The sequence below is a fragment of the Pituophis catenifer genome, unplaced genomic scaffold (assembly GCF_029215685.1).
Source record: "Pituophis catenifer annectens isolate HBS135680 unplaced genomic scaffold, rPitCat1.0.hap2 SCAF_12, whole genome shotgun sequence".
In the NCBI taxonomy this organism is placed as follows: domain Eukaryota; kingdom Metazoa; phylum Chordata; class Lepidosauria; order Squamata; family Colubridae; genus Pituophis; species Pituophis catenifer.
In genome coordinates, this window is record NW_027256892.1 from 12,841,842 (window position 1) to 12,862,708 (window position 20,867).

The 20,867-nt window shown below is 40.0% G+C and overlaps 1 protein-coding gene across 1 annotated transcript in view; it reads right to left on the bottom strand.

Annotated features, from left to right (window-relative positions):
* Window positions 1-20,867, bottom strand: part of ROBO3 (roundabout guidance receptor 3) — a 222,301-nt gene that overhangs the window by 163,838 nt on the left and 37,596 nt on the right. Inside the window, exon 2 of the mRNA XM_070952536.1 lies at window positions 17,265-17,591. Within this exon, the coding sequence (XP_070808637.1) occupies window positions 17,265-17,591 (327 nt within the window). The remainder of the gene's footprint in view (window positions 1-17,264; window positions 17,592-20,867) is intronic.

Genomic DNA, 20,867 nt, shown 5'->3' on the forward strand with positions numbered 1-20,867 from the left:
CAGTGGTTAGAGTGCTGTACTGCAGCTACTTCAGCAGATCAGTGGATCAAATCTCACCGGCTCAAGGTTGATTCAACCTTCCATCCTTCCAAGATGGGTAAAATGAGGACCCAGATTGTTGGGGGCAATATGCTATTTAGTATACTGTTGATTGCTGTAAACCAACCAGAGTCCTCAGAGAGTGGGCGGCATAGAAATATGATTAATAAAAAATAATAAAAATGACCAACACATTTGCTTGACAACTGCTGCAGAAAAGGCTGTAATATTGTGTGCAGTCATAGAGTGATCCACTTATCAACTGTCATGACTTACAATTGAAATTGTAGACTCAATTACAGTTTTAAGTTGAGGACTACCTTTGCTATACAATATATTACATCTAATCTGGATTCCCAGGAAGATATCTAAAAAAAGAGACTTGGAAGCATGGAAAGTCCTGCTACAATGTAGAATAATGCAGAAATCTACTGCAATCCCCGTTTTAATCTGTTTGGAGTTCCTTCTATCAATGATAACCATATTTTGAACCACTATTTCGGTTCACTTTAGGATTTCAAAAGCAAATAGCTCAGGAGCTCCAACTAGAAGTCCCCAGTTTCTGAGGAATATTGTATTTTTAGAGTTGATAGGAGACTTTGCTTCTAGGAAAGAAGAATTCAGGAAGAGAAGGACTAGCTACAAATAATCTTTTAGCAAATAAGTAGGAAGGCAAAAAGTTGGTAGTCAGGATACACAATTAAATCTCTCCTGGATCTTTTTGATGTACCAGATCCTTATCCATGCAAGTTTTCCATTAACATGGGGTTTCAGACTAGAATCTTCTGGATGCCAGTCACCAAGTTTGTTTATTCTCCTTTTTAATGGTACCATTAAGCAGATTGTTTCATCCTCCCACAACAGCAGCTTTCGCTGCTGTCCTCCAGATGGAAGAAGGCCCAAAGACTAGGAGTGGTATTAACGCTGGCTGGAGAACTGGCATTTGTGATTCTACAATTTCTTGGGCAAAATAGATTTGGAAAGGCAGAACTGGAAGAAAACGTACAGAAAACCTAGAAGAAGAAAATATATAAATCTATGCCATGGAAATCAACGAGACTCAGAAATGTTTATTCCAAGAGAGTACCCAAAGACAGCAGGGTAGCAGACCCCAAAATAAGCTGGCCTAGATATATTCAGAGATATATATATCAACTAAGCTGGTTGCTCAAGACCAAATTTACTGCTAATTGCCAGGACTGACCAGAAATTTTCTTTTTTTTAAAAAAAGAAAGAAATATGCAAGATAGAGAAAAATATCCTGTTTCAGTTGTCTCTTCAAAAAGGAGGTCATCAGTCTGCCAATCAAGATATCTTCTTCAACTCAACCAAAACACACTCAACAGAATAACAAAATTAGTATGTCCTTATGTATTTATAAATGGACATATACAGTACAAAGAGGCACATATAGGCACATATTGAAGCACACCTACTTAATAAAAGTTGTTAGATTTTTAGGTGAGACTTTTAAAAGTATTTTAGGGACAGAGCAGCTCCTTTTAAAGCACTTGTGGTTTTTTAAAAAAAGTTCACAGGCTTCTGTGTTTGTTTGAAGAATGATTTTCCAGCATACACTTCCTTTAAACAGAAGTTGTTTTTGTGTTATAAGCAACAAAAAAAAAATCAGTAGGGACATCAAAAGTCAGATGAAGCTGCTGTGAAAGGTGCTTAAAAAACACCTCATAAAAACTGTCAAGTTTTTCTTTTTCTTTTTTTGCTAAGCAGGCTTTGCCCATTGCTTCATCTTTATTGCTGCTTGGGTTTTTATCTGCAAAACAGGTGCTCTGGAAAGACCAAAGTCCAAAGTTCCAAATGTCTAGAAAGACAAAAGGTCTACCCCCACCGTAATCTGAAGGGATTGGAAGAAGGAAGGGAAACCAAGACGAGGCAAACCTTCGGACTTTCTTTGAAGGCATCAAATGTCCACTTAACTTCCATGCCAATTTAAAAATGGTCTCTTGCTTCTGAGAATCTCATGTGGCGATGCTCTCTCAGAATCTTCACAGCAGCAGGAACATCTGGTATAATGATTTGAAAGCACAAAGAGCCCCAAAATAGCTTGCCTCCAAAAATTTCTTTAGGTTGCTTACAAAGAATCTTTCCTCTATGACAAAGGATAACAATGACTTTATTACAAAGTATGTTCCCTCTATATACACACTTTTCACTAAACCATTTTGTGCCTTAGTTTTGGGTTAGCGTGATGTGTGAATCCACCATACCAACTAAGCATTCTGAACAAATCTCTCTTTTTTTAAATTAAAAAAAAATCCATATTCCCCTTCCCCAACAATCTTCCACAGAAGAAAATCAGGAAGGGTTATATATATGTCTCTCAAAGAGTTAATTACTATTCCTTTCTGCAATCTGGAAGACAAGAAAAGAGGGCTATAACTTCCAACTTGTAACCAAACTCTTGTGTGTTCTTCCCCAACTCATTCCCCTTGCACAAAATCTTCCTTCCTCCTGAATCAAAGCCACAAAGTCACACCTAGGTGGGGATGGTAAACTACAGGTAGTCCTTGACTTACAACCATTTATTTAGTAATCATTCAAAGTTACAATGGCACTGGAAAAAAGTGACATGACAATTTTTCTCACTTATGATCGTTGCAGCATCCCCAGGGTCATGTGATCAAAATTTGGGTTCTTGGCAACTTGGGTTCATATTTATGACAATGGCAGTGTCCTGGGGTCATGTGATCAGCTTTTGGGACCTTCTGACAAAGAAAATCAATGGGGAATCCAGATTCACTTAACAACTGTGTTACTAACTTAACAGCTACAATTAGTCACTTTATCAACTATGGCAAGAAAGATGATAAAATGTGGAAATTCAATTCAATTAGTTTTTACTACGGTCATAGACCAGCATTACAAATAAAAAGCATTTGAAATAATGATAGTAATGTGAAGAACCTACATTTTATTTCTATGAGTTTTTTAAAAAAACAAACAAACAAACAAATCCCGAGACAAATAGATATTGATCACAAATCTCCAGCACATAATAACACTCAAGAGCAGAAGCCTTAAAGACCATAAATAAAAATTTACACAAAAGGTTATTTTTTCCCCTTTTCCTTCTTTTCCACGCCAGCAAGATTTTTTCCCCATTTTTGGCAACTTGATCTCTCCCTTCAAACTGAAGCCAATCTTTTCCCATTGCCAAAATTAAAAGGAATGTCATTCTATTTAACTTCCCACCACCAAGGAAAAAATTGAAAGGGTGATGCCAAATGACTCCCATTACTTACAAAATGACTTAATTTCCCCTTTTAGCTATCACTGGTTTTCTAGGTTTGAATAGCTCCAACTTGGACAAAACCTTTATCTTCCTATTCACTCTATGGTTCACAGAGGGAGATGGAATCAGAGGGAGGGGGAACCCTCTAATGACAATCATGTGACTTCCTTTCCTGAAGAGGGTGTACTTTATTTGGGGAGGGGGGAGGGTCACCAAAAAGAAACAAAGAAAAAGAAACAAAGCCACCACTCTTCACCAAAGGGGAGAAAATCCCTCCTAAAGCAAGGAAGCCAGCCTGATTACAAGGCTCAGATAAAAGTCCCTCCTAAACAGAACTTTCTTGCCAAAAATGTTTGCTTGCAAATGGAGGGAAAAAGAGAGGTGGCATGTTTATTTGAGGGACCAGTTGTTATTTCTCAGGCAGCTTTTCACCACCAACATTCCAGACCCACAAGCTTGACAGACATGAAGCCCGCTGGATGCTAAAATTATCCTATAAACACAGGGTTCTCCCTGTTTCTTCAAAGGAGCATCCAAACTTCCCCTTTAAGGAAAGCCATGCAGGATCCTTATCAGGAATCTGCAGCCTCACCCAGCTTGAGATGAGAAGTTCATTTTGGCCTAAAGGGTGGCAAAGAAAATGAGACTTCTCAAGAGGCCCCACAGATCATTAGAGTGTGGCTAAGGCACCAGGCTAGAATGCAAGAGACCATGAGTTCAAGTCCTGCCTTATCCAGGAAAGCCATCTGGGAGACTTGAACTAATCACTAGGTGACTGTGAGTTCTAGTTCCGCCTTAGGCATGGAAAATGCCCGGGTGAGTTTGGAGCAATCACCAGAGGATTGTGAATTCTAGTCCCACCTTAGGGACCAGGTGACTTTGGGCCAATCACCAGGAGCCTGTGAGTCCTTTTAGGCAGCATGAAAGCCAGCTGGGTGACCTTGGGCAAGTCACCAGGAGATTGTGAGTTCTAGTCTCACTTTAGGTGTGAAAGATGGCTGGGTGACTTTGGGCCCCAATTTCTGAAGAATATTGTATTTTTAGGGTTGATAGGAGGCTTTGCTTCTAGGAGACTATTCAGGAAGAGAAGGACTAGCTACAAATAATCTTTAGATTAGATGGAAGCCCTCTCCTATCAATTCAGCTTCTGGTGTAAGTTTGTATTGAGAACTAGGAAACTATAGCTTGGCAAGAAATATGTTGCTGGTTTGTTTATCCAGCAGTCGCCCCTTTTCCAAATTATATAAATGCATCCTGTCTGGGTAATGGACTGAGTAGTGACACAAAAATCAATAAATAATTCCAGTTTAGAGGTGGCTGATGTTCCAAGATGCTGCCCATGCTGTGGTTTGACTCTCAAGGGAGCTGTCAGTCAGTTTTCAGAGCCGTGGACATATTTCTGTCTCCAGAACACTTCTAAGAGTGATACTCTCAACCCCAGTCTCCTCTATGGAAGTATTTGTTGCTCAAAGATTTGGGGACTAGAGGAGACTGAAGCAATAATTAGAAGCGAAATGCTGTTCTTGTGTTACGGGTTGCTTAAGGAAGTCTTTCTTGGTTCTCCTCCTGGAAATAAAGAGATTATGCAAGGACCAGTTCTGGACATCCATTTAAGAAGGATGCAAACAAAAACAGGAATTCTCCAGAGGACATCAGAATGACCAACGGACTGGCAATGAAATCCTATGAGGAGAAATTGAGGGAAGTGAATATGCTCAGTCTTAACAAAAGAAGGGGATCTAAAATCATTCTTCAAATATCTGATGGGATGTCTCTCACACAGAGACACATGCACACACACACACACACACAGAGAGAGAAATGGAAAACTCTTTTATGTTGTCCTAAAGTACAGGATGAAAGCCGCTTTGATGTGGTGATTAATGTACCAGCTAGAAAGTGGGAGACAGGGAGTTCTAGTCCTGCTTCAGAGACACAAAGCCCACTGGGTCATTTGGTCTCAGACGGGTCAGACATGACTCATTTAACAACTGCCTTGCTTAACAATGGAATTTCTGGTTCCGATTATGGTCAAGGAGAACCTGTAAGATCAATTTGACACTCAAACCAATTATTGAAAGAGACGTTGAACTCTGTTTCAGTGGATGTATTCAGATAGAGGTTGGAAATAGTCATTTGGGTTTTCACTGAAATTCTGGCACTGAACTGTGTGGGTTATACTCAGTGGTCCCTTCTAACTCTGCAATTCTTTGATTCTACGAAGTAGACAAGCTTCTGGAAACCAGGCATAGGATAGGAGACACCAAAGTGGTTCTGACAAATGCTATTTCCTTCTTGAGGCTTCCTCCTGATGGAGGCATAGTGACGCTGGAGTCAACATGGCTGGAAAGTTGCAAGAAACCATGAGTTGAGAAGAGACTCTTCCCATCAATGCCAATCCCATGAATGAGGGAACTTTGGAAGGCCAGTTGCATTGATAGAAAAGGCACAGGGTGAGGCAGTAGAACTAGAGAGCTGATCCAGATAATGACAGCACCAAAGGGACTCTATCAGCAGCCCCACATCTAAGGGCCTCTTGAAATCTCCCACCAGATACCACCCTTGCTTTATTTTTCCACTCAAGGAATCTATTAAAATAGAATTAATTCTACATCGATAAATGTCATTACAGCTATGGCTTTTCTGGAATACTTCTCCTAATTTTCTGGAATCTGGGGAAGGCCCGGATGAGGGCTCTGCATTGGAGGCAGAGATGGGGCCAGGGCCATCTGGGAGTGATGTGCAGAATCCGGAGCCCCCAGAGTCGGACAGCAGAGAGGCAGAGGAACAAGAGGAGCCTGTTCCTAGTACATGCATGCGCAGAGCTGCAGGAAGGCAAGAATAGCTAAAGCAAGAGATGACTCGGGAGTAAGGCGAGGAGATGATTGGCCCCTCCCATAAGGCTTAAAAGAGAAACAAAAGCACTTGGGCCTTTTTTCAGGAAAGCAACGTTGCTAACTCTGTTTCCAGTCGGCAACTCTTGCTTGTTTCTGAACTTTGTGAGGCTTTGCCAGGTAAGGCCTTTGGCAGGGTGTCAAAGAAGATGAACGTAATTTTCAGCTGTTACAATAAAATAGGTTTATTGGGACTAATTGTGACTTGTAATGACTCGGTAAGCCTAGATCACAACAATGGTGTTCATCTTTGTGTTTTTGCTGAGGGAGCCAGCATTGTCCATAGACAATTTCCTTGATGATGGAAGATAAACCTTGATGATGGTAAGAATGATTCTAGCCCTAAACCTCTCCACACATGGAAAGCAGAGTTGCAGCAGTACAGTTTTTCAGCAGATTGCTACAAATTTGGTTGCCCTGCCCACTTCCCCTGGACCTAAAAATATCCGTAGCCTTTTTTAACTGCCACTTAAAGGCATTTCAACTAAGCATTAGTCTCCAATCTGTGCCAGCAAAACCATTTGGCAAAGTCTAAAAATGGTTCCATTCCATTCGTCACCATCCTCGTAAGATGCTACCTGCAACTGCTGCCTCCTTTTTAATGGAGGGTGCTTGGCCGTTTACCTGGGGCCAAATCTATCCTTTAATGGGAAAGTAGCAGAAAATCCATTTGTGCCAGAAGGAGGAGGGGGAGGCAGAAGTTGGGCTGCTTACTAATTGCTACCAGCCAATTTTTTCTCTTTTCCTATTCTGAAGTGCACAAAAAAGAAGGAATGGGACAGAAAGCAGAAGGAGATGAACCCTTTAACCATGCCCAATAATCCGTTTCTACTGCCAACAAAAGGCCATTCTGTTCCCGTCCCTCAACTCCACCTTTGAGATGCTGCTCGCTCAAGCCCTTCTTCCTCTCTTGATTTAAAGGCCTGCTCCCCCTACTGGGAGCTCCTCTTTGACCTCGCCTCCTTTAAATCCCTCATGCGGACACAACGTGATGCCTCCGAGTCTTTCATTAAAAGCAACAGCTAAGATGCAGCTAAAAGATAGGGAGGCTCCGAGCATGGGAGCAGCTTTGGATTAGCAGCACGCTCGGCTGTTAGGCATTTAAGCCAAGAAAAGGAATTGAAGATTTTTCAGCCTCTTCCCATTTTTAAAAGGAGGCAGCTCAGCTACTCCTTTAGCATCTCCATGAAAAGGCTGGGATTTAATACAATGTACAGGCAGTCCTTGACTTACAACCATTTGTGTAGCGACTGAAGATACAACAGCACTGAAAAATGAGTTGCAACCAGTTTTCACACTTACGACCTTCACAGCATCCTAAGGGCCGCATGATTAAAATTTGGGCGCTTGGCAATCGGTAGGTATTTCTGACAGCTGCAGCAACTTTTGCCTTTACTTTAACTATTCTTAAGGTTTCTTTTTCCACAGGCTAACAATAAAGAGGGAGAGGAATTAAATACATTAGTAAAGAAATCCAAAGAGGCAGCATAGTTTCCTGCCATTTTGAAATGAGGACAGAGGAAAAGTATAGTCTGAACCCTAAAAGAGACTTATTAGTTAAATCAATATCCTTTTTAAAATTAGTTAAAAAGCTAATTAAATAAAATTCCACCATTAAGCACCTTACCCACTGCTCATCCCTGAAACTGCTGGACCAGTCCCTCTCCTCTCAATACTTGACCTCGTCTTGGTCCATTCCATTCCTCCCCTCTCTTAACTAATGTACCCCAAGAAATACTGAAGATAGCTACCAACAACAACCTGTGTTGCGTGTGATCTTTTCATCTTTTCTCTTTAGCTCAAAAGCCCCCTTGCCATTTCTTGAAGAAGAAATGGAAGCAAAGTCCTGCCAGGTGAACCAGAAAAACTCCCAGATGTGAGGAAGCTGGAAAACAAGCCCTTGTAATTTTTGCCACGTATCTACAGAGCTGCCATCTGAGAGTTGAATCAGCTCAGTGGCCTCGAAATTTTCTGCCAGAATTCTATAGAATTCTATAGACCATGCTGGCTGGGGAATTCTGGGAGTTGAAGTCCACAAGTCTTAAGATTGCCAAAGTTGGACGCCCCTGCTATAGACATTCATGCACATATAACAGATCAGCAAGCAGGCTGGCTGGCTGTGCCCTTCAGGGTGCAAAATGAGCTCTTGAATTGCTCAGCACCCCCTTGAAATATGCTAAAGAGTGAGGCCATTTTTCTGTGCAGCTACCACCCTGCTGCTAAGATGTAATAGTCTAAGCTGGTGGAGCATTTGCAAAGTTAATGCACAGCTAAGGAAACTTTATGCAAATAGTTATGTATCAAGAGGGATAAGCAACCCAATTTCCATAGATTTCCAATGTGGCTTTCGTGGCAGTGGATCTTAAAGCTTTGCATTCTACACCATAACAGATCAGATTAGGGTTTTCAATCAATGGACACTGCCAAGCATAGCAAGGAAAGAGCTATTTTGAATTATGCAGGCCTTTTGCTCAAAGCCATTTTTCCATCCTGGAAAGTCTATTAGAGAAAGCATCGAAAATGCTATTTGGATATGATCACTGGCCTGTTGGGGGTATAAATAGGGATGAGCAGATTGTTCAAGGCCAGGAACAGATCATTCCTCCAAAATTTCAAAGTTCTGGATCAAAACTTCCAGAGCATGCTAATCTAATCATTCAGGTAGAGGTGAAACAGGAAATCTTCAATAATTTACTCTGACCACCTTCAGAATGGTCATGTGATAAGATGACCATTCATCCTCCTTTAGGGAGGACAGTCCTTGTGTAAGTTCTGTCCTCTCTCGAAAAGTATCCTCCTTTTCGATATTTGAAGACTAATCTATAAATCTCCATATTCGATTGATGCCGATCCAATCCATTGCATGTGACGTATTTGTATTTGACATGACGATTCATCAAGGCTTGGTACAGTACATGAGATGCGATTATGAGACGCATTGTTTTGAGAGAGTGCGCCGTGCGCAAGTGGCTTTGTTTACTTCTTACCGAAACACGATACTGCACACATGCACGCATTAGACTCACTTCTTTCTCAGTGAATATTCAATCATACACAGGTGAGCACAATAATTCACATTTTATTAATTCATTATCTATTTAATAATTTCCAAATATGTATTTTTATTACAAGTTTATTCGCTTATGTTATTGTTTCAGAATTGTCTCTTTGATGAAATTAGAAGTCTGAATGTATTTTTAAATTCTTAAAAATTAATACAATGGTAAAATAAACATGTTGAAATTGATAAAAGATGGTGGAAATATTCAGCCATTTCAAAAATGAACATATTCCATGTGAAAATTTATTTATTCTTGTTCAATTTATGTTGTGCTGCCCTGGAACTAATGCAGCAGTTGAAAGTGTTTTTTCAATTGCTAATGATTTTTGGAAAAGTGAGAAATTGAGATTGAATGTTGATACTCTAGCTGCACCACTTGCCCTAAAATTCAATATGAAGGATATTTCTTGTTCAGATATTTCCAATATATTGTTAGAAGATGATACATTGACAAAAAATATTCATTCAATGGAAAAGTACTCATTTAAATAATAATTAATAGGCATGTAAGCATAATTACAATATAAAATGTTATTGTTACAAATGTTTTTATTATGCATTTATCATATTATAGTGTATTCTGTATTATTGTTGCAATGAATAAAATGTTTCTTTTATTTATGATATTTTTTTATGACTAGGAAACTTGTCCAGACGGTGGGAAAATCTGTGGGACAGGGACAATTACATAAAGAGAAAACAGACATTTTCAAATGTGAGAAAAAAGGCAATCAACAGTTAGTGTTTTAAGAAGCAGGACTGTCACTCAGAATAACAGCCACTCAGTTTCACTTTCTTTACTTTCTCTAAGTAACTTACTTCCTTGATTATATAGTGTAGAATAAGAAAGAAAGATCACTTAAGGTGTAAAACAGCTGTACAGATAACTTTCAATGTACAACCACAGCTACTACCAGAAACCCCATGTTAAAGCATGGTTTGATTAAGCACATTCATGGAATAAACCACAACTAGATTTGCAAAACAGAGGCTTTGCAAAATTCATGAACATTTGACCTAAGTCCAACTTGCAAATCTAGCCAAGGACTTCTTGCCTTGTCTTCTCTTAGCTCTCTGCACCCACTATCTGCCAATCTAAAGGACTGTTTCATTCAATGTGAAGCAAGTTGACCTTTTAGAATATAAAGCATAGAATAATAGAGTTGGAAGGGACCTTGGAGACATCTAGCCCAACCCCCTGCCCATGGCATTCCAGACTTTCCTTGGGGTTGATGGGATGGTATATGTCATCATAGAAAGAAAAACAGAATAACAGAGTTGGAGGGGACTCCAGAGATCCTCCAGTCCAACTGCCTGCCCGAGCAGAAAACTCAATACTATTTCAGACAAATGGATGTCCACTGTGAATAAGAACATTTATTTAGAGATTCTCTGATGGCTTTTCACAGTTGCAATGTTAGAAAATTCTACAAAGGAGGCCCCGCCCTTGGAAAACCTGCCCATCTATTTTAAGTTTACTTTATGTCAAGTTTCGAGGTCGTCTCAAATAAATTGCATTTCAAACAAAGTCTTTGAACAAAAACTCCTATTTATTAAGCACGACATTCTAACCCGACTCCAAATGAAGCCAACACTGACGTCCAGCCCCCAAACCCTCCCTTTCCGTTCCCCACTCCCCCGCACTCATTGGCCATCTTCCAAATCATTCTACCCCTAATCTACTCCAGCTCAAAGGAATTCCCCCCCCATCCCATCTCCTAGGGGATATTATCTCTAGAGAAAATAAGTAGGTGAAAAGTCAAACGTCCCTTTCCAGACGCCTTCGCTTCTCCTTCTTATGTCAGCACTAGAGTAAATGCAGGTTGAAGTGCTGACACTTTACTCATCAGAGAACAATTTAATTTTGATAGCTTTATTTTGGCCATAACCTCCTGTCAACCCCAATGATAGCCGCAAAGCAGCCTAAGATTCTTCTAGCACAGAAACACAACCACAACCACAACCACAACCACAAACACACACACATTTGATAGCATTATATGAAGTTCAGCTGAGGAAATGCCTGTAAATATTAGTGATTCCAAGTGCTTAGCAGAGCTAGCATCTCATTTCCCTCGCTTCTAGCATTTGGCCTTGTCTTAAAGGAAGGCCATCATTTTTCTTGTGTCACTTTCCGCAGACCTGAAGGCTTTTCACAAGGTTTGTTTGTTGATCTTTGTCTCTATCAAACCATTAGCAAGACAATGGGCTGAGAGCACCTTGGACAGCCTTGCAGGAGATGGGCTCTGAGGTCAGGGTAGATAAATAACCAAAATGGATTTTACCCCCATCCCTAAGGCACCCACACAGGTTGAAAGAGCTGGCCAGGAATGCAGTTGAACAGGTTGCCAGAAAGAGTTTATCAGAAGAACTGAATGGACCTCTATGAATTGAGGATTTGTTCTTGGCTTAGTTTGTTAGAAAATGTCCAGAATAAAAAGTAGAACCTTGACTTGCTGGCATAGAACTGGGCATGTCATACAAGATGCCTACTGGACCATTTTTCGTAAGCAGAACCAATGCTACAGGATTAAAGCACACTGATTAAAGCACACAATAGCAATGGCACATAGACTTATGTACCTCTCTGCACAGTGCTTTGCAGCCCTCTCTATAAGCAGTTTACCTCAGCATATTGCCCCCAATAAACTGGGTCCTCATTTTATCGACCTCAGAATGATGGAAGGCTGAGCCAACCTTGAACTGGTCCGGATCGAACTCCTGGCAGTGAGCAGTCAGTTAGCCTGCAATACTAAATTCCAACCACTACACCACCCCATGGATCTTTTACCCCCCCCCATTGTTGACAATTCTGATTCTCATTGCGTTTTTGTCCTAAAACATTTCCAAGATTAAATTACATATTCTCCAACTTTTACATAAAATTACAATCTGCACAGAGGGGTGCCACCCAGGCAAACTAAAAGGGACAGACAAGAGGAAGGGTTTGTCTACATAGTGAATTGCCAAGTGTAGAATTGGCTGGCAACTTAATGAGGTTCAAAACAGAATGGGGCAAATGATGGAAGCTATTAACCATGATGGCTGTATGCCAGGAGTTGGCAGCATAGAAGCTATGGGCAGCAGGTAAAAGTGGTATTTTTACATAGTACTTCGAGAGTCTGCCTGTTTCTCAATATCATCAGTAGGACAGTTTACAGTCCTGAGGTCTTGCATGCCTTTTTTCTAGAGGCATCTGGCTGAATGCTATAAGGTTTTTTTTAACACTAAAGATAAGCAACAGTTTTTCAATGATGCTTTACGATATGCATATGACATAGGTCTCTTCAAGGAGATGCCAGGGACTGAATCTGGGTCCTGTCCATATAACACAAGCATGCTAATATTGCTTCCTTCCTACTTCTGTTCTTCTGCCTCCAAGCCTTCTGAAGCATTCCAAAAACCTTCAGCAAGAAGCTCCTTTAGCCAAATTATATAGGCTGCCTCCTTATATCTAAGATATGTTTCCAGAGAAGAATGGCAGATTGAAAATGGCTCTATTAAAAGCATAGCCAACAAATATGTCAAAGAACAAAGAGCTGGCAAAACCTCTATGGACAAAGAACAAAACCTCTATGGACAAGGGAGAGGAACAGAAATCACCCTCAAGTGCTCCAGACACTTGTATCTCATGAAAAGACTGCCAGACATTGGCTGGAGTTGTAACTCTATGATTGTGGGGTTGCTGCAATGGTTGTAAGTGTGATGATTGATCATAAGCCACTTTTTTTCAGCACCATCACAACTCTGATCATTAAGCAAATGGTTATAAGTTGATAGTTAACTGTATGTGTTTTTTTCCTGTTCTATTCTTTATGCCTTTCCTGTTTTTTCCCCTTTGGACCTTTTTTATTTTTCTTTTAGTTTGTAAAATATAATCTTTAATGAATTTACTTGGGGAAAAAAGGCTTACATCTAAAATATAAAATTGGATGCCCCTTCCAGATGTTTGACACCTTCAGACCATGCAAATTGCAAACGCAAAGGAATTCTGGGAGCAGTAGTTCAAAACATCTGAAGAAGTACAAGCAAAATTATAAAGTCTTCATTGGAAAGAAATATCTTAGTAGATCCAACCCAGTGGTGGGTATCAAAATTTTTTACTATCGGTTCTGTGGGTGTGGCTTGGTGGGCATGGCAGGGGAAGGATACTGTAAAATCTCCATTCCCACCCCACTCCAGAGGAAGGTTACTGCAAAATCTCCATTTTCTCCCGATCAGCTGGGACTTGGGAGGCAGATGGGGGCGGGGCCAGTCAGAATTTTTACTACCGGTTCTCCGAACTATTCAAAATTTCTGCTACCGGTTCTCCAGAACTGGTCAGAACCTCCAGAACTGGTCAGAACCCACCTCTGATCCAACCTCAAGGCAACCAAGAATGGGCATCATGACAGGAAAACAGTCAAACTGGTTTCCTGTCATCCCAAATCCACCCAGGTCAGGGTGGTCAGTGAAGAAGGAAAGAAGCAGTGCACATTGTAAGCCGCCCTGAGTCTTCGGAGAAGGGCGGCATATAAATCAAATTAAAAAAAAAATGGACTGAATTCATATCTAGTTTCCTTTTTGTCTCTCATTTGACTTCTTGCTTATCTCATATTGCTAAGCAAACAGCTCCCAATCCCCCAAAAAATGAGATTAGTTCTCTTTTCTTCCTAGTTTGGGCCTTTTTACTTTCAATCAATGCAGAATGGTGCAGCCTGTAGGGGAGGAGGCATTTGAAGGAAACTGGAGCAAGAGAAGAGAACAAACGAGAGATGAGCAGTGGAACAGAAAACCTGTCATTTTCACATCTCCAGCACATAAGTGAAAAGAAAACTATTTTGAAAAAGATAGGGAGCTAGTCCTCCCGGTCTGGATATGTTCTTCCTTACATATACACACAGCAGTAAGAAGGACTGCAAAATGAAGTTTTTGTAGCCAGGGGCTGTACTGGTTGCCCCCGCCACAAAAGAATCAATTTTTGGAGTAGCTGAGAGCTAGCATAATCATGATAGCATCATGGTATTATCTCCAGAGGGGGCTGGTGAAATTTGCAGCCCTTTATCCTCATTTCTTTTTAGAGTTAATGCATTTTATCTCTTTCTGCTAAAAATGACAGAAAATCATGCTGGTAGGATGCGGCTCTTTGCTACTCAATTTCAGAGACATTATCTTGAGGATGGGGGGGGGCACAAGCCATGGAAAAGGAGAATGTATCTGAGCCACAGGTTGCTCCATCTTGGGGTAAAGCTCCTTTTTTAGAAAAGAAAACCCATGCTTCTTTACGGCACACTGCAATCTCCAAGGAATTGTCTTGAGCTACATATAATGAACGGTTGCAGGAATTGGGTTTGTCTAGTTTAATGAAAAGAAGGACTAGGGGCAACATGACAGCAGTGTTCCGATATTTGAGGGGCTGTCACAAAGAAGAGGGGGCATCAACCTATTCTCCAAAGCACCTGAACAAGAAGCAACAGATGGAAACTAAGCAAGGAGAGAAGCAACCTAGAATTAAGGAGAAATTTCTTGACAGTTAGAACAATTAATCAGTGGAACAACTTGCCTCCAAAAGTTGTGAATACCCCAACACTGGAAGTTTTTAAGAAGAGATTGGACAACAATTTGCCTGAAATGGTACATGGTTTCTTGCCTGAGCAGGAGTTTGGATTAGAAGATCTCCAAGGCCCCTCTCAACTCTATTATTCTGTTCTATTATTCTGAGCTTTCTATTCCTTTTTTTCAGATCAGTTCAGTTTCAACAAGGAAGGAAAGACACTGGGACTGAATCTCAGTAACTCATCAAAGTAGAGATCAAAGTAAAATATGACATAGAAGATGCTCAAGCAACATTAATTAATGAATTAAATTGACTTATGTGACTGTTCATCTCGTGGATGCATCCCTGGACATCTAACAACACATTAAAAACAAGGCAAAACACAATATCAATGAAATGTAGGAAGACACTCTAAAACTGTCACTAAGAACAAAGCCAGTAAGCACCCATCAATACGAGAACATCTGATCTCACAGGCCATCAAACTTCATCTAACCTGCTAACATAAAAGAAATAAAACTGGAAGATATGTAAAAATTGCTTCATGGCAGACAGAAAACTGTGATTTTGGTTAAACTAAGCTAACAAGCTTTTGGACTTGTGCTGGAGTCCAACAGCTTGAAAGACTAAACCTCTGGTCCTGGTGATCAACCCAGTTAAGATTCTTCAACATTATCCAGGGACACATATATTTTCCTTCATTCATGAGACTAAGCTAACCTTTTTCCTTTATTCCTTATACCAAACTCATGCAACCAAGATGGTCAGAAGCTCAAACTTCTACTGAAAAGCAACAGCATGCCATGATCTCCAGGAACTGAAAACAGTATCTTGGAATCTTCCAGCTAAGTTGTTATTACAGGCAGCATGGGAATATCAAGATCTGTAATCCCAAATGCATCTAGAAGATACATATTTGTGAAGGAGACTATATGGTTCACAGTCAGCCATAAAAGATAGTACATAAATTCATGTGCTAAGCAGACAGAAAGGGTCAAGCAATTTTGAAGTATATATAATTCAAAGAAAAGAAAAGTAGGTACCAAGATTGAACTTTTCAATACTGTCGATCATTCTTCCCAGCCTTGGTACTTGCTGGATTCATAGATTTCCACTTCCAAATTTTCAGCAATGACTGTAAAATCTGAAAGCTAAAGTCAAGACATCTAAAGGATGTCCATGACAGAGAAGGATGCTGTTGTACTGCAAACAACCATACAATACTATAATTGTTGGGCCTGGAAGCCATCTTTTGCATTGGGCCTTCAGGCCTGCCACATGTACTACTGTGGGAAATTGGAAGGGAGGATTGTATGGAGCATGGGTGATATATAGTCATAATAACATTCCTTTCTCAAAGAGTCAAGGACACAGTGCCTTGGCACCTGGAGTCAGGTGACTGGGAGGTGTCTTAAGTTTGGATGGTGGATGATTGGACCATGTGATGGACATGTGGGTGCTGGGCAGGGACTTTGATTTTCTTTTTGGTGTGAAAAACCTGGAAGCTTTCAGATTCGGGTTTTCCCAGATGTGCCAATATGACATCTCTAATAAAATGGAACTTTGAGGAACTCCAAGCCTCAGAGTCTTCTTTCATTGGGGGTGTTACTTGGAACCCTGACATTAATTAGATTTTCATGATTTAATCTTGGGTCTACTGTTGGGCTGTACTATTGTTAAAAAGTCTAGAGTAGTCGGTGAATTCCTAAAGCTATATTATTGCTGAAACTACAACAACAGTAAACCCGATCAAACCCTCTACAGCCAATTCCATGTCAAACCAGAAATAAATATTTAACATCCACAAGATGGGTTCATGTGGCATTGAAACACAAAAAGATACTGCCAAGCTCAGCTTCAAGGTTTGCAAATTAGATAGCTAGAAAGATACTTCCAATTTTTTTTATTTGTATCTATATCTAACTCCCCAAAAGAGCTGAATGGTTCAGTGAAGATTAAGCAGCTCTGGAATGTTGAATGACACTTCTGGGAGAAAACAGAAAAGGAAAGGAGAGAAGAGAATGAAGTTTCCTAGAGAAGAATATTGAGCAACTGCCAAAAAATTTGAAGAGCAATTCTCCTGCTGGTTGAGGCTACGTGCAACATTTTATAGATTCTCTTGTATTTGGGCAGACGAGTAAATTTCGACAAATATATTTTTCAAAGCCTAAAACTCTTCATCTTAACGTAAAAAAATACACCATCCAGTTCCCAAATGCTTTATTGTAACATCCAGATATATAACATAGCTTCTTTCTAATGAAATGGGAAATTGCAAAGCTACAATTAGGCAGCCTGCTAAATACATCTGAAGATTGCCACAAGATTATTCATCTCAAAATCCAGGTCTGGTGCACGCAATGTGTAACCCAAGTTCAAGGTAACTCCTTACCAACCCATAACTCCTCACTCATGTCAAACTAACAAAGCAGGATATCCAATATATCCAGGTCATCATGTTCAGACAAAAAAAAATCTACTTACTGGCTACCTCCAGGGAGGCATTCCTGCTGACAGCCTCACCCAGATAGTTTCTAGCGACACAAACATAAACGCCTTCATCCGGTTTACTCCTCCGTCCATGCACGATGCGCAGGAAGAAGAGAGAGCCACTGGGCAGCAGCATGCGATGAGACCGGGGATCTTCCTTGTCTGTTTCCACTCGCTCACCATCTTTGTACCACTCAATGATGGGTGTGGGCCGTCCTTCGGCTTTGCAGTTGAGTGTTGCTGGTTCCCCCTTAGATACAATGAGGTCGGACGGATGCTCTATTATCCGTGGAGATGAATCTTCAAGGCGAGGACGAGAAGCTGAGGTTCAAGAAGTAGAAAAAGAAAGTATTAACTCAGGAGAAGATCAGGAAGGCCCCAAATCAAAGAAGGGCAAGTTATCAGGGAACCAATTGAGGGATTTATGGAGATTCTCAGTCTTCCAGGTCATGGTTGTCCCAAAATTGCTTTTTGAAAAGGCAACAGGACTTTTGGTGTTTTTTCTCTTGAAGATGTTGTGCTTCTCATCCAATAATCATCTTGGATGAGTCAGAACTGAAGATGCTTCTTGGATGACAAGTGAAACATCTTCAAGAGTACATATACAAAAGTATGAAGGCTATTGCTTAATGCACTATAAGCTGCCCTAAGTCTCCGGAGAAGGGCGGCATATAAATCAAATTAAAAAAAAAGAGAGAGAGAGAGAAACATAGAAAGTCCAGTTGCCTTTTGAAAAAGCACCTTTGGGACAATTGAGAGATTGTGGTCTGCTTTAGATTCTATGATAAACCATGGTTTAATTGCCAGAGAGGTGCATTTTCTCACCCCACCCCCCACATCAAGACAAATTCCATCTTTCACTTCTTTCAGGTTAGAGAATTCCTTTATCAACTATTATGGCTTTAAGCACAAGTAGGGAAATTATTACTTTATAATATCCCAAAACATCTTGGGAAAACGGAAAATCAGCCCTAAAGCAGTGGAATGAAACATGGGAAGGATAAACACGATGGCCTTCAAACAGATATATATTTACACACCTAGGAACAAGATAGGATATGGTTGTATAAAAAGCAATGATGATGGTCAACTTGTAGAATGTGTGGGGGGAAAGTCCTGTAAAGTATGTTGCCATTGGAATATTTTCAGCCTGGAGAAGATTGGGGGTAAACATGACATCCTCCTTCAAATATCTAAAGACCCAGGGCAAGAAGCAATCAGAGAGATAAAGATCAGAAAGGCCTTTCACAAAGATTATGGCTTTATTAAAGACATCTTGCCAACTCACTGCTTTAGTTAATCAATGGGAATTGAGACCTCTCTTTCAGAAGAAAACAAAAGCATATTTCTAGATGAAAAATGGTGCTTCACAGCAGGCACAAAGTCAGAAGAGGCTTTAACATAAACAACACCCCCCAAATTTTGCACTTGTCAGCCCTCCAGGGTAAACCAGACACGAAACATGACTTGATGAGCTAATTGTACTTTATTGTAAGATTACTATCAAGTACAAAAAATTGGGACCATCGGATAAGCTGCAGTATAGAATATTTATTCAAGCCTACACACAAGAATGTGGTCAACTAAAGTTCAATAATAAGTTGGTACCACATAAGAGTTAACGGGGTTCAGGAGGAGTTGGACTTGGATTGCTTATGGGAACGCAACAACTCTAAGCTGATGACATATTTAATTCCACCTCTCCCAATTCTCCCTGCTCTTCAACTCCATTAACAGAATTTTGCAAGTCTGAAGGTACAAATGTCCGTCACCACTTTTAACTGCTTCATCCATTAGGACAAGTCTTTCCTAAATTTCTGTCTCTGATCATTAAGCCACTCAGAGCTCCTGCCTTTCTTCTCTGATTATTTCCTAGGCAGCATCCCTTCCCCACATCATTCATTAAATCATTTCCTCGTGCCAATAAGAGTACCTTTTAAAAAAAATTAATTCGAAAATTAATTATCCAATCTATTGATTGGTAGATGAAATGTTAATGTCTTAGAAAAAGGAGAGAGAACTTTGGGCTCAGCTTACTTAGGTTATGTTTGGGAAAAATCACTGATATTTTGCTTCCCTTTATCAATCAGATGCAAACTGGATGCCTACCACACTTTTCACCACACAGGAAAATCACCACTTTTCCTTCCTTCCTGACTAAAGGGATATATACTAAACAGTATAGACTAATTTACATCAAATCAATTTATTTATCTAACTTCACAACAAAATACCCACCTCCTCACCACATCATTTCTTTAATATGCTAGAACAATTCCACTCTATGTCATACAGAGAAGGCAAAGAGAAGCCACCTCAAAAATCTGTTTTAAAGTTAGGATTTTATGGCTGGTATGCCTTAATTTGTTGATCATATTTGGTTTTTTTTTTTATTTTATTTTGTACATCTGCCAGAGAAACCATATGAATCACTCCATCAACAAAATAAAATCGTGCCAGAGTTCCCAAACATGCCACCAGTAAGGCAACAGGCCAAACTCTGAGAATCTTTATTCCTATAAATGATCTGGGAAGGAGCACATGTTTCAATTTGCTATGAATCCAAAATACAATGCCTAATTTGTGCCAAAGGAAAAGAAACCCCTTGACCCCAGACGAAGCTTAAAAGCCAGAATCCCAGCTGAGGCTGGAACATATACAAACACACATAAAAAAGAGGCCATCATTTGAGACACCAGGGAGAAGTGCTATCTGCAGGCTGCAGTGATCAATAGCCTTGAAACCCTAAACTCTGATAAGCACTACGATTATTGATTAATTCACCTATCACAGCAGTGATCTCACACATTTCAAGATCCTCCAGTTAGGACAGAACCTTTTAATTGTTGCTTGCTTTCCCAGAAAAGAATTCTGAATATTTGTTCTGGTCATAGGCAGATGTTTTTAGTGGTATGTGTGGGTGTGCATGTGTGTGCACACAGAAGGTATGATCAGGGACATGTTCACCCTGAGGAAGGGGACAATACTTCCAGACCTCCTTTTTGGTTCACGGATTATTTAAGAGACAAAACTATTGCTATAAGCTTTAAACACTGCCCTGTGCACGGAAATGGAAACAAATATTGATTTTAATTGCTTAGTTATATGAGCCTTAAAATGTATAACTTCAATGGATGAATGGCTAACTAAACTATGGGAATATGCTTCAGTATCTAGAATAATTTCCTATCTGAGAAACAAGTCTGACAAAGATTTCAGCTTAACCTGGGAACCACTCTTAAATTATAATGTAAAACATGGGCTGATACCATATTTGAAATTTCGGGTGGGGGGTTATGCACAGAATCTATATTTTAATGTTATGAGGTGTTTAAATCAGAATAGATTTTAATAAAATGAGCTGAATTTATTACAGTGCACAATTTCATTTGATTTATATTTTGTTGCTGGTTTTGGCTACGGTATTCATTTTTAGCTTAAGTTCAATTGTGATTTTTAATCTGGTAACAGGACACAGAAGAGATGTAATTATTCATAACTAATTATTGATGTTTTAGAAAGTTATAACTACAGTATATGACATTTTCAATTCTCTGGTTCACTTGTTTGCATTATATTCCTATGTAGGTATGTATG